Source organism: Prionailurus bengalensis, chromosome E1, assembly GCF_016509475.1.
Source record: "Prionailurus bengalensis isolate Pbe53 chromosome E1, Fcat_Pben_1.1_paternal_pri, whole genome shotgun sequence".
Classification (NCBI taxonomy): domain Eukaryota; kingdom Metazoa; phylum Chordata; class Mammalia; order Carnivora; family Felidae; genus Prionailurus; species Prionailurus bengalensis.
Genome location: NC_057347.1, coordinates 29,483,377 through 29,509,503, shown reverse-complemented (window position 1 = coordinate 29,509,503; position 26,127 = coordinate 29,483,377). Strand labels below are relative to the sequence as shown.

Sequence of the window (26,127 nt, the reverse complement as noted above, 5' to 3'; positions counted from 1 at the left end):
TACTGTCAACCAGCTTGACCAACTGGTCAGTTTATAACTCCACTCAACAACAGCAACATACACAATCTTTTCAAGTGCACATGAACATTTTCCAAGCTAGATCATATTCCGAATCATAAATCAAAACTTGATACATTTCAAACAATTCAAACAATGCAAAGTACATTCTCAGACCACAATGGAATGAAGTTAAAAACCAGTAACAGAGGGGCGCCTGGGTGGCTCAGTCGGTTGGGTGTCCGACTTCGGCTCAGGTCATGATCTCGTGATTCATGGGTTTGAGCCCCGCATTGGGCTCTGTGCTGATAGCTTGGAGCCTGGAGCCTGCTTCAAATTCTGTGTCTCCCTCTCTCTCTGCCCCTCCCCCACTCACGCTCTGTCTCTCTCTCCTTCAAAGATAAAGATTAACATTAAAAACAATTTAAATAAAAAAAATTTTAAGAAACTGAAAAGCAGAGAACAGACTGAAAAAAAAAAAAAAAACAACAAAACCCTAGAACAGAGCATCCAAGGGTATACACACAATAGGAATACCAGAAGAAAAAGGAACAAAACTATTTGAGAGAATAATGACCAAGGATTAACGCCAGATGCTAAACCACAGACCCAGGAGGCTCACAGAACACCAAGCACAATAAATGCCCCCAAAACTACAAACGTGGGAGCTGAACCTCCTAGAAGCACCATGGCATGCCGCCTCACCCTAGCCCCCATGCTTCAGTGTTTCCTCAGCAAACTCCCGAGGGAGGCCGCCCAGCAGGACCTCCTGTGGACATTCAACCAGGAACTTTTCAAAATCCAGCTGGGAGGGGTTGTGCCCCCACCTACACGTTTTCAATCGAGAAAATCCAGGAGCACATGGGGAAACATGAAAAACCTCAAGTGTCTGGACTTCTGAGAGGAAACACCGGTCAGCACAGAAAATCTTGTCACAAAAGATAGGCTAGGGAAATCATCAGTCATGAGACGTTTTCACTCAAATTACCCCTTTCAACTTGCTTTCCTTATTATATCAGTGTCTCTTCTCATCCCCTCACTCAGACCTGTTTTTCTAGAGCCTTCCTACAGTTTACGTATTGAGACTCTTGTAAAGCGTAGGGAGACCGCCCCTACAGGGTCAGCAAAGGCTGGGGTCCGTCCATCATTCGAGATGCAGGGGTGTTTCGAGACCACCTGGAATGAGGTGAGAAAACAGAGGGAAGACCCAGGACAGAGCCCACAATCAGTGAATGCGGCACTCCCGCAACCACAGAGAGCTCAGAACCAGCCCTCAAACACACACGCGTGCTCACGGCTTTGCTCTACTACTAAGGAGTCAGGAGGTCCTGTCCTGGAACAGAAGCGTGTCCCGCGGAAGCCAAAGTGGCATCTCTAAAGGGACAGGCAAGTCTGTAACGCACATATTGAGTGTATTTGTGGGTACAGGGACAGGAAGAAAAAGACTGCAAGAGGGGTGGGGTGTGAGAGAACAAAACCAGACTTTAAACCCTGGAGGCTGGACACCGGAGAGAAGACACATGGGAAGCTCCTTTCAAGGACAGGGTGTTTCATTCAGAGAGACTGGTCGGGAAGGGCTTATTCCAAGCTTGCAAGTCCCACCACCTCTATGCTGACAGCACCTGGTGCACTGAGGCAATTCTGCCACTGACAGGCTGGCATCTGGGCTCTACAGGCTGAAGGACACGGCCTGGACAGGGCTGTCTTTGCTTCAGACAGCAACCACAATTCAGGGTCCCCAGGCCACCGACACTTCTGGCTGACTGGCAAATCCAGAAGGTAATGCTAACCTTGAAAATTAAAAGTCATTTACCAGCAAAAAATAGATTTACTCAGGAATAACAGAGAATTGCAATTTGGGACATGCAAGTCACAAAACAAACTACAGGCATGGCCTGAGAACAAAGGAGAAGAATATTCTTTTAGAGAGGAAAGTGGGGGAGTTGGAAGGAGCTGTTATAAGCAAAAGGTCCATTGGTGTGAACTGGGAGTTCCAAGTGTAGGGCCTTTCATTGGCTGACTCGGGACGGTCTCATTGGCTGGGCTGTTGCCAGGGATGGAGAAAAATCTCCCTTCCTCCTGCTGGGTAGCATAGGCTTCTTCCTGTGGGCAACGCAGGGTCCGCTCTTCCCATCGGGTCTGCAAAAGGCTGCAAGGAGTTGTACAGCCCGAGGGCTCCCCCTTCCAGCCTCCTAACTCCATTTTAAGCACGGTTTCCTTTATTCCATTTTGCACTCCCGGGGCATCTTAGTCTGGGCTGCTATAACAAAAACACCAGAAACTGGGTGGCTTAAATCAACACATATTTATGTCTCAACAGTTCTGAAGGCTGGAAGATCCAGCCAAGAGCCAGTGCTGATAGGTTCAATTTCTGGGGAGGAACCACTTCCTGGTTCACAGACAGCCGTCTTCTTGCTGTGTGCCCACATGGCAGAAGGGGCAAGGGTGCTATATGGGGTGGTCTCTTTTATACAGGTACTGACCCCATTCATGAGAGCTCCGCTTTCATGACCTAATCTCCCCACCCCATACCATCACACTGGAGGTTACGGCTCAACATGTGAGTTTTGAGGCAACATGAACATCTAGTCCATAGCACATGACCTCCCTCGGGTTCAATAATTCACAAGAACTCACAGAGCTCAGAAAAGTGCTTTACTTTTCAGTGTGTATAGACACCATATGCACGGTCTACACAGACTTGCATGCAAGAAAGACTACCAGACACCGCTTTTTACATTCACAGCTTCTAAGGCATGTCGACCAGCCTTGGCCCTAGTATTTCTCATGGGTTTCAAAAGATCTGTGTCTACAGCCCCATTGATGTCCTGAAGAATCAACTCTTTAAAAAAATTAGCTCGTGAAATAATAGCACAAATACTCCTACTAATTAACTAAAATCAATAGTGGGGAGAGGCGGAATAAAGGAGATAACATACCAGTATTAGTTACAGATCGCAGATCCATTTCTGAGTAATTAAAACAGGGGAAGCGGCCAGTCTTGAATAATACAAAAACTTGGCCCTGCTCTGATCATGCCAGAGTGACTGAGTCAGTCCCTGACACCTGGAGTCTGGGATAGTATTTTTATGTCTGTTTCTGGGTTTTCTGACTCTTCCCCAGGGTACCAGGGGGCCATCTAGGAGGAATCTCCTCCATGATGGGATGGCCAGAGTCATGAGTGGCATCATCCGGTACCTCATCTGACTTATTCGCAAACGAGAAGTCAGATGAATACAATGTTGCCCCAAACCTGAGGACTCTAGGCTGGGCAGCGGCCCTGCAAGGCGAGAGGAGTGTGAGGTCTCCCCACCGCAAACAGAATGGCTCGAGACAGCGAGGATGCACACACCTCAATCCACATCTCCAGAGCACCTGGCAGAGTCCACCTTGGGCTACCTCCTCGCCTCTTAGAAACAGAGAGAACAGCGCTTCCCCATCGTGACCTGTACGGTCGCCAGGGAAGAGCTCCCTCCGTTGCCCTCGGGTCTGCAGGGAGAGCCACAGCAGGACCCCGAGGATTAACCCTCAGCATTCTCCTCTTCTAAGCCTAGCTGTTTCCCAAGTAGGAACTGGCTTCAGACAAGGCTTTTGTTTCAGAAGATCGACGAAGATCTTTTTGACCTCTGCCAAAAGCAGAGAAGAATCACCGAAGAACTCTCCTTCCCAGGGTCAAAGGAAGGAAACTTAAAAACTGCATCTCAGCCATTGCAGGGATGTCTCCCCAACAAAGATGATCTCTCTCCCAAGGAAGTGAAGGTCCTTACCGGGAGGGGATACAGATCAACACACCTGTCAAGGGTTCGCAGAGCTCTGGGCCTGGTTCGAGAGCCCCGGGACTCCAGCACAAGGCCAGAGACGCGCTAAACTCTCAAACATTCACAGAAAAGGTCCGGGGTCCCCACGTCCCCAGTGCTTGACCTCTTTTTTATACTACAAAGAGCCTGACCTGACCTCCCCTCTTAGGAAAGCCCAGGATTCGTTTCACCAAAATGAGGTTAAATTTCTCCCACTTTTGGACTGGGACTTTACATCCTGACAACATCAGGATAGAAGGAGCTCGGGAAATTCTGGCAATCCATTCCCTCCTGCCCCTTAGCGGACTGGGGTTATTTTCACTGCACAGAAAACACTGCAGGAAAAGATACCCCTTGTGCTTCAGTCCCGTAGCTTGTTCTCTCACTGGCCCTGAAAGTCTCTGGGCCCCCTAGCCTGGTCAGTCCCCACATCTGGAATTAGCTCAAATGAGGAAAAGAGAAAGGGTTAGTGCAGTGCCAGTGACAGGCGTGTGACTCGCAAGAGGGTCACACTGGGCCTGCATCCTGTGGCCAGGGATGAATAGGAATGTTGCTGCTTCCCACGGGACCTGCTAGAAGACTCCCTTGGCCACAGGTGGTCACCCTAGCAAGAGAACTGGCATGGTCCCGGAGGTAGCCCCACATGACTCGTCTGTATGATCGTGGACCAGGGATATCAAGCTCAGCAGTCCAGTCGACTGTACTGGCCACAGTGGTATCTACACCAGCCAGTCAAGTACCTCACAGCCCTTCGGATGAGAGGCTCTCACTGAGCACAGTTGTCAGTAAGAAGCCACGACGCTAGTATGAGCAAAACCACCACAATGTCAACCCAGGTCAGGGTCACCCTTGCCCAGTGGGGTTCCTGGCTCCAAAGCCTAAGCTATGGGAAGAAGGCCTCCCGCAAGGCTCTTGTGGGTGCAGCCAAAGAGTGTCCACCAAGAGTGCGAGTGGGAAGGGTTCCCAACATGGGACCTGGGTCACCTTGACCTTGAATCACAAATTCAACACATTCAGATCATGGTTTGAAACCTTAGTCTGAAAAGTTTCCTGCTGGATTAAATATTTTAAAACCATTGACGGGGTACGAGGTACGAGGAAAGGAAGGGAAGCAGGGCCATTCTCCAGTGGAGGGAGAGAACCCATTTCTTTTAGAAATTCTGATCTGGGTGGAGACCTGCGATGGGCAGTTTCCCTTAAGGACAGAAAATAACCAGGAGTCTGAGCATACACCCAAACCCCACATACAGGGGGTGAATAATACTGAAATTCAATGACATGGGATTTTTTTTTAAATCAATATATTAAGCTGAATAGCCCTATCGAGAGTAATCAAAACATTAAGATCCGAAGGCTGCCCCAGATGGCCAGGACCTTACACCACCCCCCCCCACCCCCCCCCCCCCCCGAGAAAGGGCCCACGGTGGCTACAGATTCCCTCCAAGAGGAAAGGGCGCTAATGACTTTACCTCCCAAAACCCCATCCAGCTGCCAGCAGCTGGGGACCTACGGGAACAAGAGGGAGGAGGTCACCCTGCCCTGATGGGCACCAGGAGGCAGAAGTGCTTCCTGGTCCACAGCGCGATCACCTCCCCCTCCCTCCACCTCTCCCTCCCCCCTCCCATACTCTCAACCCTGAAGAGTCGCAGGAAGCTCTGGGACAGTTCCACCTGCAGGCCTTCCACCACTGTCTTGGGCACCCAGAGGTCAGTGTCCGTGGCCGGCCTACTTGCAGGAGCAGATGGAGAGCGTGGCACCCGCAGAGAACACCCAGAAGGCCGGGTACACAGCTTCGGTAAAGTCCACCTTGAACTTACACATCAGGTGGACGTTGTCGGTGACGGCAAAGAAGATGACGAAGCCATGGTCACAGTTGAGAAGCACGCCGACCCGCGTGGCCTTGGTGGAGGGCAGCGTTTTCTCCACATTGTTGTGCCAGGCAGAGACCTTGGTATTGAACCACTCCACGCACCAGGAGGCGCTGTTGCGGCCGAGCCGGCTGTCGGGGCCCTGCCGGGGCATGCTGCCATAGCAGATGCCCACCCCGCAGAAGTTGTTCTTCTGCAGCTCCACCTCCCAGTAGTGGATCCCCTTCCTGTAGTAGTGCAGGCCCAGCACCTGAGAGCAGTATGTGAACCTCTTGGGGTGTGGCTGGTAGTTCAGGGGCAAGTCGGCCACAGAAGCCACAGTGTAGTTCTCCAACAGAGCCACCTTGTTGTGGGCGGTGTTGTAGTCCAGGCTGAACTTAGTGGCATCTAAGAAAGCATGACCCAAGGAACCGATTACAAAGAGCCCAAAGCGCTCTCATGTTTAAACCTTGCCCCAACTGGTCGTATTTGCTCATTTCTGTTATCCACCTGTCCATCTATCCTTCCGTCTACCCATCCGCACATCCATCTACCCACATAGCCGAATATCCATCCACTCATCATCCATACACATATCCATCTATCCACCCATTTTGTCCAGCCAGCCAGCCATTTGTCCATCTGGCTAGCCATCAATCCAGCCATCCGTCCATCTATCAGCCACCCATCTATCTATTCATCCACCCAAAGCCATTTACTGAGCACCCGATTCTGCGCAAGACGCACGATTCTGAGCAGACTTGGCACCTGACTTCATGGAGTTCACGCCACAGCAAGTGAGGCGAGCCCCTCCGCACAACACTGTGAGAACACGCGCCGCTAAGTGGTGGGCACGCCGCTACAGGAGCAAACAGCTTATGTGAAGGGTGGGGAGAGCACGAGGGAACATTGCCCACGTAGGCTGGAATCTGAGCCGAGAAACAGGAAGATGAGAATTAAACAGAAGCAAGCGGAATGGAGCAGAGGGCACAGCGAGAGCAGAGCTTGGGGTCACAAGGATAGTGGGCATGTGCTGGGACCAACAAAGGCTGGGCAACTGGGAGAGAGAGGCCCTGGCAGGAGAAGGGGGACATATTGGGGCCACATAGCAGAGAGTTAAGGGGTCTAGATTTTATTTGGTGGGCAGCGGGGAGCTGAACAATGTGAGCACGGAAATTACCGGACTATATTCCCCTGGTTGGGACACTCACATGGCCTCCCCGCCCTTCCTGCCACACTTCCAACCAGTTCCAGGGGAGCTGAAGACTGAGCTCAGCCCTGTGTGGTCCCCACCCTCCACCTCCTTCCTAGGACACACCCATCTCTACCCCTTCCCTCCTAGGAGACCCTGGACCCTGGGAGAAAGGTTCCAGGCAGCACTGCACAGGGACAATCCCTAGCTTGGGAACCTGAAAACCAAGAGCCCTGGGGTTTCACCACCTCCTGCCACTCCCTTGCTAGGTGGCTTAGGGCGGGATGCTTTTCAGAGCCCTGAGTCTCCCCGTGGGCAAAATGAATGGGCTGGGGAACATGTTCTCTAAGGTCCTGAGCTGCTAGAACTCACTTTCCCTGCCCCCGGAGCATGGGGATCCAGAAACACTTGGCTCAGCACACCAGCAGCAGCTCAGCAGCAGTTAGTTCTGGCCCAGAGCCAGGCCTGGGTCTAGCATGGGGGAGGGGACAGCAGGAAGCTCCAGGGAGGCCAGTCCTGAAAAACCCAGGTACCCACCCATCCCCCCAGGCCTGCTACAGCTCTGGAGAAAGGGGAGCCAGGGCCGCAATTTGCAAGACAGATCTTGGCCGCTACACGGAAGTGGGTACACATGGAAGGTGCTGCTGTGTGAGGCTGCGGGTACAAAAGGGAAACCGAGGGAGCGATGGTGGGAGGAGCCTAGATCTGGCCGTGAGGCAGAAACTCCAATCACTTCCAGTCAGACAAGGGAGGGCAAGCTTGCAAAGGAGCTTAATGAGTGACCAGTGACCAGAGGGGCAGGTGGAGCCCAGGGGAGCCCAGGGACTCAGCAGCCTTAGGGAGAGAGCATTCCTGGAAGGAGGGATACAGTTGAGAGGTCCAGCCAACTGAAGGCTGAAAGGTATCCTTGACATTTAGCTGCACGGGGGCTGCCGCTACCCTCAGCCAGAGCTGAGCGTGGGGACAGAGGCCAGACTGCCCTGAGAGAATGAGACTCTTGGTTCTGGCCCCCCACAACCCTCCCCGCCGGCCCGGAAACTTTCAGAAACACAGGGACATGCAGGGAGATTGTGTCAAGCTCCCCGGGGCATCTGACACACAGCCACAGCTGAGGACCAGCACTGGGGGACGACGTTGCAGCTTCATTTTTCCATCTTTTCTCAAAAAGATCACCAAGGAAATGAGTTTCACAACAGCTTTCCAGGCTGGTCCCCTGCCGTCTGATCTTGCAGCACTGGCCTGGGGCCCAGGAATTTGTATTTTTAACCAGTATTCAGGTGAAAGGGAGGTGGACACAGTGCAGGAGCCAAGAAAAGCTGGCTGTACTGGCCGCTGTTTTTGTTTTCATTTGTTTGTTTTGCTTTGCTTTTGTGATGAGGGAGATTTAAACACGCTGCGGAGGGGCAGGCCCCAGGAGAGCAGGTGAGGACGAAGAGGTGAGTGCCAGAGCAAGAGCATGAGTCCAGACAGAGCAGGGGCCTGGCTGGCCTTGGGGAGGGGCCAGGGAGGGCAGGAGGGAGCAGGTGTAGATGCAAGAGAAATGGCAATAACAAGAGCATGAGGGGCCCCTCTTCTCTGTGAAGCGGGGTGGGAAGGGCATGCAGAAGACTGAGGCTGTGACAAGTGGGAAGGCTCTAGAATGGCAGAGGAGCCGGCGGGAAACCCAGAGCAGGACTGAGGCACAGCCGTGGGCAGCAGGTGCCAGCCCAGAGAAAGGGAGGAGCCGGGCTCACGAGGGCTGGGGGTTCAAGGCACCTCTGCAAGGTCTGTGCTGGCTAGGAAGGGAGGTGAAGAAGGGCAGGTGCTGACGGAGGACGGGCGAGTTGCTAACCGGGGTAGGGGGAGCCAAGCGGGACCTCCCAACAGCGGCGAGGGCAAAGGCCTGTGCAGAGACCTACACAGGAGAGCCCGAGGGCCAGTGGGACCGCTCGTCAGGGCCAATGCTACTCACACTCTAGGAGCTCGGGCCTGGACTTGGCTAAGAAGGTATCCAGCACCTTGGTCGTGAGGGACACCGGGTTCGGCTGCACAGCGGAAGCTTTGGCTACAGCTGGATGAGGACACAGAGAGCCGTTTTCAGAGCCAACTCAGGGTGGACACCCCACTGCCCCTTGCCCGCAATAATTCAGTCTCCAGGCCTGCTTGCTTTAAACCCAGTAACTGTTCTGGGGCTCCAAAGGTGGGCGTATTGACGGGTGAGGCAGAGGCAGTGGCTGGGGAGGAGGAGGGGAAACATGAATTGGACACCTGACAGAGTGACCAGATGGCCAGTCCTCCCTGAGGAAACTGATTTTGAAGAGCTACTTCCACAAACACACACCTGGACAGCCGGGAGGATACAGGTACGTCCAGACAGGGCTACACTCATTATTTGTCTCACTCACGTACACTTGTCCTCACCTCCAACCTCAGGCCCGCCTGCCACTAGAGGACAGAATCCCAGAACTCGGGCCCCATCGCAGAACCTAATGAGAGAGGGGGCAGCCTTCCCTGCATTTAATGCCACACCTGGGCAACCTCAAAAAACAGAAAGATGTACAAATGCGTAACTTACGAGGTTTCTTGTGTTTCTTTTCTTCTTCTGAAAAAAGAAAATTTTTAGAATTAAGCTACGTTCAAGCACTGCACAGTGACACTTTCAAAATACCGTAATAACAATCATTTGCTTGAATGTGACCCATGCAAATAAAGCTAGGATGTTTTAGCTGGAAACAAGCAAATGAATCTATGGGGACAGAAACCTGCCACAGTGGTTTGGGGGATTGGGACTGCTCATAAGCAGCATGAAGGAATTTTCTGGGGTAATGGAAGTTTTTTAACTTGATTTGAGTAATGGTAACACACATACGCATTTGTCAAAATTAATCTAACTGCACATGTAAGATCTGTACATTTTACTGTAGGTAAATTACATCTCTAAAAAAGGAAAAATGCAAAAGAAAACATACCAAAAAATGAAGGGAACCAGCAAAGAAATGTACAAAGATCTGTACATTTTACTGTAGGTAAATTACATCTCTAAAAAAGGAAAAATGCAAAAGAAAACATACCAAAAAATAAAGGGAACCAGCAAAGAAATGGCTTGCCGAGTATCACAATAGTCTTTATTTTTTTAATGTTTATTTATTTTTGGTAGAGAGACAGACAGAGACAGAGAGAATGCATGTGCATGAGTAGGGGAGGAGCAGAGAGAGGAGACAGAGAATCCGAAGCAGGTTCCACGGTATCAGCATAGAGTCTGATGCGGGGCTCAAACCCACGAACTGTGAGATCATAACCTGAGCTGAAATCAAGAGTCACACTGAGCCACCCGGGCTCCCCTATCACAACAGTCTTTAAAAAACTATCTTGGAGTCATAGGTATGAAGACTAAGTTTAGCTAAAGCAATGACTCTCAGAGCGTGGTCCCCAGAAGCAGCAGCATCACTGGAGAATCTGTAGGAAATGCAAACTCTTAGATCTCATCCAAACACCCGCTGAATCTGAAAGCCTGGGGGTGGGGCCCAGCAATCTGTGTTTTACAAGCCCCTGGGTGACTGCGATGCATACTCAAGTCTACTTGAGCTAGAACATTTTGGGTTCCCTCCACCACTTTCCTCGCCACTGGAATGACAAGGGGTGTTTTGGATCTTATCCCTGCCCAACTGCAGGGTGCTTTACGCTCCAGATAAGCCCCCCTCTCTCCTATTATCCTCTCCCTCCCCCCACACCAGCCCCCACTCAGCCCCACATGACCCCATAGCTCTCCTTCCTCCCACTTCTGAGTCCTTTTTCCAGCTGTTGTCTTCACTCTGCCCCCATCTCCTCCTCACCTGCCCACTCCCACTGGACCAGCATCTTGGGAGGACCCCAGGCTGTGCCACCGGCCTAGGGCACGGCACTGGCCCCCTCCCCAGTCATCACAGCGGTTCAGAGTGTCAACTACACTGTGGCCGATCCACTCCTTCCCTGCCAACTTCCCCATCTCAGCCCCCGGCCGGCACCACAGCTCACTCCTGCTAAGAGCGGTGCTTGTGATCTGGGGCAGGGGCGAGGAAGCTTCTGGGGGAGCGTGACCTGAGAAAGACACAGGCGCACAGCATTTGTCCCCCTATCTTTCCCTTCCCCAGTCACACCAGGTGCCCTTCTACATTTTCCCGGTGAGCTGAGGGCTCCCTGCTCCCTCCACACCAGGCACCCTGGCCCCTGGCTCCACTCCATTTGGAAATGCCAAAGACAAACTAAACTCTAAAAGTAAACAACACAGACCAAGAGCTCCCTCATCCCCCAGGGGCAGCACTCTTCCATTCACGCTCACTTTTCAGGGAAGCAGTAATAGCCACAGTTCAGTAGCATATTTATGGCCTTTAAAAGAGCTTCACAGGGCACCTGGGCGGTTCATTCCGTTGAGTGACCAACTCTTGATTTCGGCTCAGGTCATGATCCCCGGGTCGAGGGATCGTGCCCCGCATCAGGCTCTGGGCTGAGCATAGAGCCTGCTTGAGATTCTCATTCTCTCTCTCTCTCTCCCTCTGTCCCTCTCCCCGACTCACTCACTCTCTCTAAAATAAAAATAAAATAAGAGTTTCACAACCAACGTCTCAAGTGACCCTGAGGTTCACTAATAAGAATCCCGTGAGGTCGGTATCATTATGGTCCAAGTTGGACAGATGAGGAAACTGAGGACCTTTCTTCTCCCCAGCCCCCACCTCAACAGCATGTGCCTTCTCAATGTGTGGCTGATATGGCCCCAAAGGGGGAAAAAATTCATTCTTGGTGGAAGAGGGTGAAAGAAGTCTTACTCTTTATATGTATAAAAGCATAATATATAGGGGCACCTGGGTGGCTCAGTCAGTTAAATGACTCTTGATTTTGGCTCAGGTCATGATCTTGTGGTTTGTGAGATTGAGCCCCTCATCAGGCTCTGTGCGGACAGCAAAGAGCTTGCTTGGGATTCTTTCTCTTCCCCTCTGCCTGTTTCTCCACTCACTCCCTTTCAAAATAAATACACGTATTTTTTTTAAAAAGCGTAATATATAAGGGCACCTGGGTGGCTCAGTCGGTTAAGCATCTGACTTCAGCTCAGGTCATAATCTCACGGTTGGTGGGTTCAAGCCCCGTGTCAGGCTCTGTGCTGACAGCTTGGAGCTTGGAGCCTGCCTCACATTCTGTGTCTCCCTCTCTCTCTCTCTCTGCCCCTCTCCCTCTCATGCTCTCTCTCTCTCTCTCAAAAATGAATAAATACATTTAAAAAAATTTTTTTTAAGCATAACATATAAACAGGCATACTGCGGGGCACCTGGGTGGCCCAGTCGGTTAAGCATCCAACTTCAGCTCAGGTCATGATCTCACGGTTGGTGGGTTCGAGCCCCGTGTCAGGCTCTGTGCTGACAGCTTGGAGCCTGGAGCCTGCTTTGGATTCCGTGTCTCCCTCTCTCTTTCTGCCCTCCCTAGCTCATGCTCTGTCTCTGTTTCTCAAAAATGAATTAATATTAAAAAAAAAAAGTTAAACAGGCATACACATATGCGTGGTATTAAAATTTCACCAGTGCGGGCCATTAGGAAAAAAATGTCTTCAATGGTTGGGAGCAGGGCGGGTAAGAGAAGGGCAGTAATGACAAAAGGTTAGGAAGTGCTATGACGGTACAAGCACATGACAACTCAAGACAGAACAGCGCTGAACTACCGGCGAAGGTTGGCCTCTGCTCCTCCAGGACCATGGCCAGGCCCCTCCAGGGGGCTCTGCCCGAGTGCCAAAACTTGGGTATCGCTAAGTATTTCTCAAGACAAGCCACCATTGGTAACCTTGCAGGCCCAGGCAGCCCGCACAGCCAGTGCCGATGGGCCAGTCCTGCTAAGCACCCCAGGGGAGCTCCTGAGACAGCCCCTCCAACTTCCACTTGCTGTGGCCGTAGCCATGCCAGTCTCCAGATACACTCGGGCCCCCGGCAACCTGGGACGGGCTGAGCCCACCCAGAAGGAGCGGCAACACCTGTGAGTGTGTCGGCCAGAGCTCCGGCCAGCCACGGCCAGGCCACAGCCACAGGGACAGCAGCAGGGTTACTTACTCAGGACCTTCTTCACAAAGTGTGCGGGTTTGTGCGTGGATGCTGGGCCATGCTCTCCAAGGTTCCCTGGGCCAAAGAAGAAGGGATTAGTTTATGCAGCTCTTCCAAAGCAACCCCAGGAACCAGCTTTGCCACGGGCCGGCAGAGAAAGTGTTTTACAAAGGCAACTTCCACGGACTTTCCCCATCTAGTCATTTATAGGAGCTAGAAACAAGGGGACAGAAAGACGAGTTTGGTGTGTCCCTCTTTTCTCTGGCTTAAAACGTAGCCGGGATCAAGTCTTTTCTCTGCCAGCGCCCAGCTTCGTGACCTCTGAACCCTCTCTATGCTTCCATTTCTCCCGGTGTAGCCGGGGATGAGCACCTTGCTTGTGGTGGGGTGGCCAAGACGCCTGGTGTGCAGTGCTGGTTCCTCTCCCTCCAGTTTTTCCACCACCCCTCGTCCCCCAGACCAGTGATCACTGCTGTAGCAGGAAAACAAATATGCGTGTCCAATGCATCAACAGCTTTACCCGCTACGGAGTGTACCACACCTGTCCCAGAGGCTCCTCTGCAAGGACACGTGGCTCGACAAGCTGGAATTCAAGCTCCCCCCAACCTGGGTTACACAGTAAAATCTACTATGTGCCAGACTCTGTGCTAAGCACTGGGGAGAGAATGCTGGATGAAAAACAGACCCAGCCCCTGCCCTCACAGAAATGGCAATCTAGTGGGGGAAGAATAAAATGACAGATGTGCAAAGGTTCCCAAGGGATGACAAGGATCCTGGGACCTAGTCTGAGCAGTGAGAGTGGCGATAGCGAGGTCTGCTGAGAAACATATTGTTTCAACTGCTCTCTGAAGGGTGACAGGAGTTAACTGGTGAAGATGGTGGAGTCTGAGTCTTATAAGCAGTGAGAAGAGCACGTACAAAGGCCCTGTGGCAGGAAGCTTAGCATATGCAAGCAACTGAATGCAGTGAGATGTATGGGAGGAGGGGACACTTCAGGGCTGGAGAAATAGACAGGACCTGACCAGGCAGGGGCTTGTAGGGCCAGGGTCAAGAGCGTGGTCTGAAACCTACAAGCAAGGGATATTTTCCAAACAGGGTGAGAGGGAGAAATCAGATCTGCATCTTAAAAAGCTCTCTCTGGCTGTAGCAGGAGTGGATGCAGGACTAGTTAGAAAGCTGCCACAGGTGATAGCTGGCAGGGGAACCACTGGACTGAGTCAGGAGATATTTAAGAAGTAAAACCTGGTGATGGACTAGATATGGCAGCATGAGGAAAAAAAAGGGGGTGCCAGGGGGAATTCCAGGTTTCTCTGACCCTAAAACCAGCCATTCTTCCACCAAACACACTGATAACCCAGGGTCCATTCAAAAACCATCTGAGGGCCGCCTGGGTGGCTCAGTTCATTAAGCACCCAACTGTTGATTTCGGCTCAGGTCATGATCTCATGGTTTGTGAGGTCAAGCCCCACATCGGGCTCTGCGCTGACAGTGCAGAACCTGCTTGGGATTCTCTCTCTCTCTGTTCCTCCCCTGCTTGTGCTCTCTCCCTCAAAATAAATAAACTTAAAAAAAAAGAAAAGAAAAGAAAGAGCCACCTGAGCCAGCCTCAAGATCACATGCAAAAAGAGCCTGTCCAAAAGTCCCATCATTGACATCAAGGCCCCCAGAAATGTTTCAGGAAGGATGGCTAAAATCTCAGGATGTTTCCCCACTACCTCCCAGATGGAGGGCGGATGTTTCAGGATCCCAAAACTGAAGCCCCAGTGCTCTGGGTCAAGACCCTCTCCCTGATTCCAAAATGCTGATTCCATTTCAGGGGTCCCAGGAGGGGAGCATGGGGGCTGCTAATAGTTACCTAAGCCTGTGGGTCCCTCGGGCTTCTTGTCCTGGGGCAGCCTAATATACCGCTTCAGCTCGTTTTTGAGGTCTGAGGTGCCCTGGCAGACACCCTTTATCAGCTCCTGATTCAGCTCCATCTTGGGGACGTAGACCGGCTTTGTCGAGATTCCCTGCAGTTTGATCGCTTTCTGAAACAAGCCAGGGTATTAGTTCAGGCAGCTGCGGGGAAGCCAGGGTCTGAGCTCAGCCCTCATGAACTCCAGGAGATTCCCCGTGTCCACGGGCGCTCAGTCCAATCAGCCTTCTCATATTACAGGCCAGAGGTTGCTGGGGGCTAATGTGCCACTTTTGGTCACAGCACTGTGGATCAGGGCCCTCAGAGGCCACTCACCTACCAAGGGGGAAACTGAAGTCAAGAAATAACCAACGTGGGGACCCCTGGGTGGCTCAGTCAGTTAAGCATCTAACTCTTGCTGGTTTCAAGTCATGATCTCAGTTCATGAGTTCAAGCCCGCCTCAAGCTCTCTGCTGTCAGCACAGAGCCTGCTTCAGATCCTCTGTCTCCTTCTCTCTCTGCCCCCCACCCCCGCTTGCACGCTCTCTCTCAAAATACATAAACTGGAAATAAATAAATAACGTGGAAGGAAAGGAGGAAAAGAAAGAGAGACAGAGAGAGAGAGGAAGAAAGGAATAGGGGGAGACAGAAAGAGAAAAAGTGTCCTGCTAGGAACACTGCCAATTGGTGGCAGGGACAAAGCTGGGACATAAATCTCCTGACCCCTGTGGATAATGCTCTTCCACTCCTCCAGCTGTGGCTGGAAAAGTACAGGAGACTCAGGACCATCTCCAACCCTCAAAAGACCAGCTCCAAACACCCATTCTAAAACTGGACAGGGCTGCCTCAGGGGGCAGAGGGTTCGGCCAGGGCACATCCAGGGAAAAGGGAGGATCTTACAAAAGTCCCCAGACTTGAGCTAAAATCGGGTCACACAACATCAAGAGGTCCCCAGACAGGGACTTAGAATCCTTCTCCGAGAGCTCTAGGCAGCTACTCCAATACACAAGAAGGACCACAGAGATGAAACTCGATGGCACTGAGCCTAGGCCTGGAAAGAAGTCCATGCAGGGGGAAGAGAAGACTCCCAGCCACTCCTCTACTCTCCCCAGGACCTGAACAAGGAACCTGGGTCTCTGAGGTGTCGTCACCCCATCGATGGGGCTCACCGGGACACCCGCTGCACGCTGCAGGCCAGGAGAAGGGGGCAGTTAAGAAGGGAAGGGCTGGCCCGAAGGAGCGGACAGCAGACACATCGACAAGCACATCTAAAACAACGCCACCACCGAGTGCTACAGCAGAGGCAGACCGACCCACTCGATCACCAGGAAGGGCAGAAGAGCAGGATCCGAGGAAGACGGGGGTGGGGGAGTCTGGAGCGGCCTTGGAAAAAGGACAGCCACGGCATTCCCATCCAATGCCGGGTCTGTCTGGGTAATGGTGATGCTCTGCTGTGGTTACAGCACGGGCCAGGAGAGAAGAGTGATGCCAAAGACAGGGGTGCTAAGGGACATGAGGTCAGATAGGGCGGGGGGGGGGGGTCTGGGCTTTAGAAAGACACTTCCAGGGTCCATGGGGAGAGGGGAGGGGGGAAGGGGCGCAGGCAACATTCTAACATGGCCCCCAAAATGCCCACCTGATCCAGGGGTACACACCCTATATAATCCCCTCCCTCTGAGTATAGGCAGGACAGTGACTATGGTAGGACGTCACTCCTGGAATCAGGTTACCTTAGATGGAAAAACTGAAGGAATATTGCAGATGTAACGAAGATCCCAAATCTGTTGGTTTTGAGTTCATCAGAAAGGTGAGTATCCCATGTGGGCCTGACTTAACCAGGTAGAAGCCACTAAAAGGGACCGGGCTTGTAAGAAAGAATGAAATCTTGCCATTTGCAATAACATGAATGGAGCTAGAGAGCATGATGCTAACTGAAATTAAGTCCGAGAAAGACAAATACCATACGATTTCACTCATTTGTGGAAATTTAAGAAACAAAACAAACAAGCAAAGAGAAAAGAGAGAGAGACAAAGCCGGGAAACAGACTCTTAACTGTAGAGAATGGACGGTTACCAAGAGGTGAGTGGTGAAATAGGTGAAATAGGTGAAGGGGATTAAGAGCACACACATCATGGGGCACCTGGATGGCTCAGCCAGTTGAGCGTCTGACTCTTGATTTCCACTCAGGTCATGATCCCAAAGTCATGGGATCAAACCCCACGACTGAGTGTGGAAGCCTGCTTGGAATTCTCTCTCTCTCTCTCTCTCTCTCTCTCTCTCTCTGCCCCTCTCCCCTGTCTGCACTCTCTCCAAAATAAAAAAAGAAGAAGAAGAAATAAATAATTTTGGAAAAAAGCACACTCATCACAATGAACACTGAGTAACGTATAGAATTGCTGAATCACTTAAGGAAAAAAAAAGAATTGTTAAATCACTATATTGTACACCTAAAACTAATATAAAACTGTATGTGTTACACTGGAATATTAAAAAAAAAAAACACAAAAACAAAGAGGGGCGCCTAGGTGGCTCAGTCAGTTAAGCATCCGGCTCTTGATTTCAGCTCAGGTCATGATTTCAAGTTCGTAAGATCAAGCCCCACGTCAGTCTCTGCACTGACAACACAGGGCTTGGGACTCTCTTTGTCCCTCCCCCACTAGTGCTCTCTCTCTTCTCAAAATAAATAAATAAACTTAAAAAAAAAATAAGAAGAATATTCTTTCTAAAAAAGGAAAAAAAGAAAAGATTAATAATCTAAGCAGGAAAAAAAGGGAACAGACTTTCCTGGAGGGAGAAATTCTCTGCTGGCTTTGAAGAGGTAACTGCCAAGTGGAGAGAGGGCCACGTACGTGGCAAGGAAAGGCAGCAGCCTGTGGGAACGGAGAGCAGACCTCAGCCACCAGCCGGCAAGAAAGCGGGGACCTCAGGCCTGCACCATGGGAAGTGAATTTGCCAGCAAGCTTGGAGATGACCCCAAGCTCAGCAGCCCAGCCGAGCTCAGCCCGTCCCAGCTCCTAAGCCATGGAGAGTGAGATAACACACATATGCTCTCCCCAGCCACTGAGTTTGTAGTAAGTTGTCACACGGCATAGAAAGTAGATACAGTGTGTCTGGGGGATGCTTCAAATGACCTCTTACAGCCCCACCTCGAGGGCCCCACTGCACCTATAATCAACATCGTAACGGCAGGCAGAAAGAGTGTTCACCAAGACCTACCTCCAGAAACTCGAACTCGTCCTCCTTGGTCAGGGCAAGTTCAATCTCCTCCTTCAGAGTCTGGATCTCACTCTTGTTCTTGAGGAGGATCTGGTAAATGTTGTCGAACTTGGTACTGACCCTCTTCTGCTCCTCCTTTATCTTTCGTGTGCAGATGGCCTCTGCGGCATCAATGAGTATCTTGATTTCCACATATTCTTGTCTGAGCTGCTCCGTCTTCCTGCGGGCAGTCTCCTAGCGGGGTAAGACACAGGGGCGTCCATCAGACAAAAAAGCTAAGCCTGTGTACGGAGCAGTGGTGAAGTGTGGAGCACTGGAGACTCTTCCCTGTACTTCGTGGGAGTACAGACGGGCACAACTGCTTTGGGTGGGAATTTGGCAACATCTAGTAAATCTGAAGGTGCTCAGACCAAATCAAGGAATATACTCAGATGCCCGCCCCAGAGACAGACACAAGAATGCTCACAAGCAGCATTGTTTGAATTGGCAAAACCCCAGAAAGAACCGAATGTCTAACAATAAGAGACTCGAGGGGTGCGTGGGTGGCTCAGTCGGTTGAGCGTCCGACTCTTGATTTCGGCTCAGGTCACGATCTCACAGTTCGTGGGATTGAGCCCCACATCGGGCTCTGCAGTAAGTGTGCAGCCTGCTTAAGATTCTCTCTCTCTCTCTCTCTCTCTCTCTCTCTCTCTCTCTCTCTTTCCCTCTCTCTCTAAAATAAATTTGAAAGTTAAAAAAATTAAAAATAAGTAAGAGACTTGGTACAAATCTACAAATTATTCACAGGACAGAATATTGGATAGTAATGAAAACTAATAAGCTGGGGCAATGCATGGACAAATGAGGGAAAAACCACTTGTAGAAGAAGACGTCCAGCATGATGCTCTTCATATAAAGCTTAGAAACAGACAGAATGGCTTCCTTTCAGTAAGAGAACACCCCTGGAGTTTCTGAGGGCACGTGGCTGCCCTGCCAGACTACATTTCCCAGGATTCCCTGCAGCTAGAGTTGGCCATGTGACTAAGCTACTCCCAGTGCAGTGTGAGCAAAAGTGGTATGTGTGACACTCTTCTTCCCTGTCCCTTTTACTCCCGGCTAGAACAGAGATCTGATGGTGACCCAGCTTCAACCAAAGAAATGAGGAAAACCCCCCATGCAGTACTAGAGTAATAAGAAAAGACTCTGGGGGTGCCTGGCTGACTGGGTCAGAAGAGCATGCAACTCTTGACCTCAAGGTCATGAGTTCAAGGCCCTCGCTGGGTATAGAGATTACTTAAAAACTTTCCATATATATATATATATGTACGTATGTATGTATGTGTATGTGTACATATATGTGTATATGTATATATACATATGTATTCTTCTATACACGTGTATTCTTCTATATATATGTATTCTTCTATATACACGTATTCTTCTATATATATTACATATATATAAAATAAATCTATTCTACGTATATAAAATATAAATATATATATAAAATACATACATTCTATATATATGTATTCTTTTTATATGTAATATTAAAAACTTACAAGATTTGTGAAAACTAGACCAAAAAAATCTCTAATTCTACCACTCCAATACTGGTACTACTATTCTCTTCCTATACTTCCTTCCAGTCTTTTCTCCCATACTTCCCGTAATGGGTTGAATGGTGGCCCCCAAGAGATCTGTCCAGAACCTGCGAAGCTGACGTTACTCAGCAAAAGTCTCTGCAGGTGTAATTAAGGTAGGAATCTTGAGATGACATTATCCTGGATTACCCAGGTGGGCCCTAAATCCAATGACAAGTGTCCTTATTAGAGACAGAAGAAAAGACACAGAGGGAGGAGGAGGCCATGAGAAGACAAGAGGTGGGGGCTGAAGTAACACAGCCACAAGCCTAGGAACACCTGAGCCACCAGAAGCTGGAAGAGGCAAAGAAGGATCCTTCTCTAGAATGAGGAAGTGTGGCCCTGTCTTTGATTTCAGGATTCTGACCTCCAGAACTTTATGAGAATACATTTCTCCTTGTGAGCGGAGGTTGTGGTAATTTGTTATGACAGCCCTAGAACTGATACATTTTATTTTTATAAAAAGATGTAACTCTAGTGAGTATACACTTTTGCTTCCTGTTTTTTTTCCCATTTAAACCATGACCACTTGGGGCTTCCAACTCCTGATTTCCATTCAGGTCATGATCTCACAGTTGTGGGATCGAGGTCTGAAGCACAGAGCCTGCCTGGGACTCTCTCTCTCTTTCCCTCTCTCTCTGCCCTTCCCCAGCTCGTGCTTGTGCGTGCTCTGTCTCAAAATAAATAAACATTCAAAAAAAAAAAAAAAAAAAGAAAGAAAGAAAGAAAGAACACATAATCACTTTTTATATTAATACTTTTTTCTTCATGATTTTTTTTAATGTTTATTCATTTTTTACTGACAGAGAGAGACAGAGTGCAAACAGGGTAGGGGTTGAGAAAGGGAGAGAGAAAGAATCCAAAGCAGGCTCCAGGCTCTGAGCTGTCAGCACAGAGCCCAAAGTGGGGCTCCAACTCCAGCTCCAACTCCAACTGCAAGATCACGACCTGAGGCGAAGTTGGACGCTTAACCGACTGAACCACCTAGGTGCTCCTTCATGATTTTTTTTTTTAAGTCAGCTCTATGCCAGCACGGGGCTCGAACTCACAATCCCGAGATTGAGAGTCCCATGCTCTACTGACTGAGTCATCCAGGCGCGTCTATATTACTACTTTTTAACCCTAATTTTTAGTGATTGACCCCGTCCTCCTCACACCAAGGTCGGGGCTTGTAGACAGTATTCAGTCTGGGTCTATGAAGGATCTCCCCTGGGGACATGGCTTTCTGGATGTCCTGCATGGGTGATGTCTAATTCCGACGCCATGTGTGACACCATGTGTGTAGCCCTGTGGAGATCAGAGCTGAGCCTGTCCTTCCTGGAGGCTGAGGGAGGGTCTGGGGCCGGGGCTGGCAGTGGACAGCCCTGTCACTCACCCGTATGTCCTGCTGCCTGGCTCTCACGTCCTCCAGCGCCCTCGATGCACCATTGATCTGATCGCATATGATGGTCAGTTTATGCTTCAGCTTGGTCTGCGGAGAAAACAAGCAGGTGAGAAATCACCTCAGCCCAGCCCCCACCAGCCAACACCAGAACGGTCCCACAGGCGTTTCTACTGGCCCAGGTCTTGCCTGCCTGTAGCTGTTTGAAGCATTCTCTTATTTATTGCCTCCCTTCCAACTTTTAGAGGGACAGTACAAGAAAGAAGTTAGGAGCACAGGACTTAGACCGACCCATTCCCAGCTGTCCAAGAGTCTCTCACCTAGGTCCTTGGCCTTGAAATAGATACAAATGTTCCCACCCCGCAGGGCTAGTAGGAGGATTAACTGAAACAATGTAAGGATTTAGCATAGTGCCTGGATCCTAGTACAGCCAAACTAAATGTCAGGTTGCGTTACTAAGAGCTGCTTCGTTGGCACACCCATTTTACAGACAATGAAACTGAGGCAAGAAACCCAGCAAGGGGGCCAAGTTCACACCATAGCCAGAACAGCTGGGGCTGGGACAGTTGCTTCAGTCATTCTAGCCAGCCCTCCCACTGCAAACAACCAGAAAAGCAGACAAATTACTGGGAAGAAAAATCTGCTTAATGACAAGGGAGAGCTAACTAAGCAGAGAAGGATGACACAGCCAAGATCTGGGAAAAGGAAAACCCAGAGAGAAAAGCCTGGTTTCTGGAGTTGTTCTCCCAGAGACATCTGCCAATTCCAGAACACAGCTGGAAGAGCCACGGTCAACCTCAGGGAAGCAGGAACAAGAGTCAGAGTCCAAGGCTCATTTGGTATGCCCCACAGGCAGGGACCTCCGCGGGCTAACACCCTAAGAATGAGGATCAACAAGCAGGAGGCCAGTCCACCACCAGGTCAACCCCCGAAACTGAATTAAGGTGACTCAGAATTACAAAGTCCTTAACCACCTCCAGGAACCAAGGTCAATTATGCATGAAGGAAAATAGTATCATCTTAGGCCTCTTAGTATTTCTATCAATTTTCAGAATCGATATTGGAGTGTCCTGCCTCCCTGCTCAGGTGAAACGTTATGGTGTAGAAATGGCAAGGAAAATCACCACCACCGTAAGAGTAGCTACTGTTTCTTATATATTCACTGCAAGCCAGGCATTGTTCTAGTGCTTTTCAGGTATTAACTTAAAGCTAAAAACAACACTGTAAAGTGGGAGCGACCCACCCTTTATAAATAAGGACACTGAGGGGCACCTGGGTGGCTCAGTCGGTTAAGCAACTGCCTTTGGCTCAGGTCATGATCTCGCAGTTTGTGAGTTCAAGCCCCGCATCAGGGTCTGTGCGGACAGCTCAGAGCCTGGAGCCTGCTTTGGATTCTGTGTCTCCCTCTCTCTCTGCCCCTCCCCCTCCCTCTCTCTCCCTCTCTCTCTCTCTCAAGAATAAACATTAAAAAAAAAACCACATAAATAAGGACACTGAAGCAGAGTCATGAAGTGGCTCGCCCTAGGTCACATCTCTGTGAACTGGTGTTCCAAGATCCTGGTGTTACAATCAAAGCACTGAGTACATTAGAAATGTCTAGACAAAAAACATTTACTTCCCCTAACAAGCTAGCTCAACATCCTCCAGCCCTCCCACACCACTAGAGATATTCAGTTCCGAACCTGACCTTGAATCTGGATTTGAACAACACAGTGACAAGTCACATAAGGCTCTAGAAGCGGAGACCAAGGCCACACTAACTTGACCCCGAAAGCCCAAGTTACTGATGGTGTTTCCAATTCAACCTCTGTGACAGTGCCCTCTGACCTGGCCTCTCACAGTAGCCAAGATAAACTGTGGGCCAAAGGCAGGAGGCCAGGCCATGGCAGATCCGGCCTCACAGGGGTCAGAACGGCAAGAGAACTCAGAACACCTGGGGGGCTGCCAACAGCCCAACACTGTTCCACCTCCAACAGCCACTCTTAGTGCACCCCAGACCTCTGTGTCCGGGAAAACTTTATCTGTCAGTAATCAAACACATATGACAGTCCCCTGATGGCAGAGAGGGGCCTCCCTGGCTCCAGACACAGGAAAGTGGCCCAAGGACTTTGAGAGGTGCAACATTCCCCTCATCCAGGGTAGAGAACTTTTTGAAGTTCTGAGGACCTGTTCACAGATCAGGGACTTGGGTCCGCCATGAGGACGTGGGAGGCAGCAGAGTCCCGGGTCTGCCCCACACCAGTGGTCAGGACGAACCAGCCTCCCACAGCTGGGGCACTGCCCAGATGGGGCTGGCTCTGTCCCAGCAGTGAGCGGTGGCAGGGCTAGACGTGGAGGCTGATGGAAGAAGCAGCAAGGCAAGGCCAGTTACAAGGATTACAAAGCCAAGCGAGTATGTCACACAGGTACACTGGGTGCAGACTCCAGCTCCGGGCCCCAGAGGCTGAGAGAGATAGCTGTAGCTCCAGGCCAGGCTGAGAGGAACCCTCCTGCCCCCACTTGCCTTCTGCCTCCCTGGATAAGAACTTCTAGAAGAGCCTTTTGGCAGAAGCCGGCTGCCCAAGTGCTCAGGGTCAGGCCCGGGCACCCCAGGGCCACGAAGATCTTGGTCGCCTGACACCACCCGCAGCAAGCTCTCTTCCCAGAAACTACACCGGCAGGGCTTAGGCAGCGCTCACCCGGCTAGGAAGAAGAGGCAGAATTCAAGCTCAGGTCTCAACACCCAGCCCAGGTCAGAGCCTGGGTCAACCAGCCACCTGCCTGACACCAGGACCTGCCCACAAAGCACTTCCCACACAGCTCATCTCCCCAGAGCCTCCTGACCACCCTTGCAGGTCGAGAAGAAATGCTCTTAACCCCATTTTACAGATGAGGAAGCGGGGCTGGGAGAACTGCAGCGACTCGCCCTGAACCACAGCTGATATGGAGCAGAGCAGGGCTCCTGGCTCGAAAGGCGAGGCAGGTTCTTTAGTGTGGCAGCTGGAGACCCAGGCGGCGAGGCCCGACATAGCTGTGCCTCAGAGGTCAACCCCTGGCCGTGCTTTGAGGTCTGGCCTCCAAGACTCAGGGAAGAAGTCCTAAGGGACCCAGCTCAGACAGAGAAGCAGACCAGGCCCGGGAAGGGCCATGGCTTCACAGGAGCAGGGCTCGGAGCCTGGTCCCGGCGCCACCGCAAACCTCCGCCGGGTCTCTTATCTCCTTCGACAACAGGACAGTCCTTGACTGTGAAAATGAAAGGCAATCAGGCCATGCCTCGGAGCTCAGGCTGATATAAAAAAAGGTGGTTCAATTACACCTTTCAGCCTCTGCCTTGAGTCCACAAGGGGAAGTTATGATTTCCCCCAAACCACTAAAATCAACACAGATCTGGAAGGCCCCCTACGAAACCACCTGGTCCCGCCTCCTTGCTTTACTGATGAAGACTCAGGCCCCAGGGACCAAAGGCTGTGCTCAAAGTTGCACAGCCAAGGTGGAGGTCACTATGGTGCAAGAGTTTGGCTGTCCCTCTGGGTAGTATCCAGAGATATTTGGGACTCTGCCCACCATCCTGCTCAAAACGATCCTCCCTGGTCACTCTCTGGCTCACCAAAAGTTTTTGCACACATGACCTCAAGCCTGCAAGAATGTCGCATGCACTCAGATATAAGGGTGGTCATGGGGAGAAACGGCAAACCGTAGAGTTAAACCCGTTGGGGTCCCAACAGCTCAGGCTAAATTAACTTCTCTGGACCTCCATTTCCTCAACTGTAAAATGGAACTAATTATATTCAATTCCAGCTGCCGGGATTTAAATGCGGAAACAGAGGTAACCTCCAGGGCTCATATTTGACGTTGGAAACCGTCTGCTAAACACCATCAGACAAATACTAGGCTTAAGGCAAGCAACCACCTGTCTTCAGCATTCCCCTTTTTAAGACAGAGGGTGGGGGGAAGAGGGTGGGCCAAGGATGACAGAGGAGGGCTGTGTGTTCTCCCCGCCCCTTTCTATTACGACGCTGGGGACGCCCTGCCCCGGTTCCCAGGCCCAGCAAGGCCCATCCCCCTACCCCAGGTGATCCGTGGTGGGCCACTATGCCCACAGTGGCTCCCTCCCCCAACACCCCTTACCTGCAGGTCTGCGCTGGCCTGGCTCAGGGTCTCAGGCGAGCAGGCCTTGTGCTCCACCAGGCAGATGTGGCAGATGCACTCATCATGCTGGGGGCAGAAGAAGTCCCGCAGCCTGTTGTGCTGGGGACACTTGCGGCGCATCAGGTCCTTGACGGGCGGCTGCAGCTGGTGGTCCCGAAAGGCGGGGCTGTCGAGGTGCGGCTGCAGGTGTTCCTGGCAGAAGGAGGCCATGCACACCAGGCACGTCTTGACGGCGGGCGCCTTCAGGCAGTGGTCGCAGGCCACCTGGCAGGGCGGGCTGGGCTCCGCGGCGCGGGCGGGCGGCGTGCAGCCGTCGGGGGGCGACGGCGCCACCCGGGCCACCTCGGCCTGCAGGAACTGCTCCACCACCGCGCACAGCACCGTGTTCTTGTGCAGCTGCGGCCGCTCCTGATAGCTGGCGCGGCACTGCGGGCACAGGTACGGCGGCTCCTGGACGGCCCACGTCTCGTCCAGGCACGAGCTGCAGAAGTTGTGGCCGCACGGGGTGGTGACGGGCACCTTGAAGTGCTCCAGGCAGATGGAGCACGACAGCTCCTCGGCCAGGGGGACCAGCTCCGCCATGGCGCTCCTGGGGACCGGACGAGACGCGCTGGCACTTCGGGCGCGAACGCCGCGCGGCCGCCCCACACAGCCTAGGAAACGAAAGTGAGCGAGGGGAGGGGCGGGCCCCGGGGCCTTTCAGGAAGTCACGTGGGGGCAGGGGCGGGGCGGGCCGCGCTCAGGGGCGGGGGCGCCGGGGGTCGCGGCGCGCGGTCGGAGTCGGCCCCGCGCGGAGCTCCAGGGGCTCCCTCGGGTGCGCGCGGGCGCCGGACTCGGGGTCTCAGGTTGCCCCCCACGGCCCGCCGAGGAGGAAACCTGCGCGTCAGGTGAGAACCCCGGCCCGGGTCGCGCTGCTGCCCCGGCGCGCCCGCCGCTAGTGCCTTTCTGAGGGGAACTCACCCAGACCCGAGACGTCCGCTCCGCGCCGCCAACCGTGAAGCCGCGCCTCCCCGC

The 26,127-nt window shown here is 51.7% G+C and overlaps 1 protein-coding gene across 2 annotated transcripts; it reads right to left on the bottom strand.

The window, feature by feature from the left end:
- On the bottom strand, nucleotides 1–26,047 carry TRIM25 (tripartite motif containing 25). 2 transcript variants are annotated; one of them, XM_043583992.1, is made up of 9 exons: nucleotides 25,093–25,784; nucleotides 20,980–21,075; nucleotides 17,983–18,216; nucleotides 14,727–14,898; nucleotides 12,881–12,946; nucleotides 9,388–9,414; nucleotides 8,965–9,046; nucleotides 8,785–8,885; nucleotides 1–6,049 (listed from the first exon to the last, which is right to left on the bottom strand). In XM_043583992.1, the coding sequence occupies exons 1-9, from the start codon at nucleotides 25,693–25,695 to the stop codon at nucleotides 5,520–5,522; spliced, it is 1,911 nt and encodes a 636-aa protein (XP_043439927.1). In that variant the 5' UTR covers nucleotides 25,696–25,784; the 3' UTR covers nucleotides 1–5,519. The 2 variants fall into 2 exon arrangements, with proteins under 2 accessions (XP_043439927.1, XP_043439926.1); XM_043583991.1 differs by lacking the exon at nucleotides 8,965–9,046 and having other exon boundaries at nucleotides 8,785–8,883; nucleotides 25,093–26,047.
- Nucleotides 26,048–26,127: the final 80 nt, after the last annotated feature.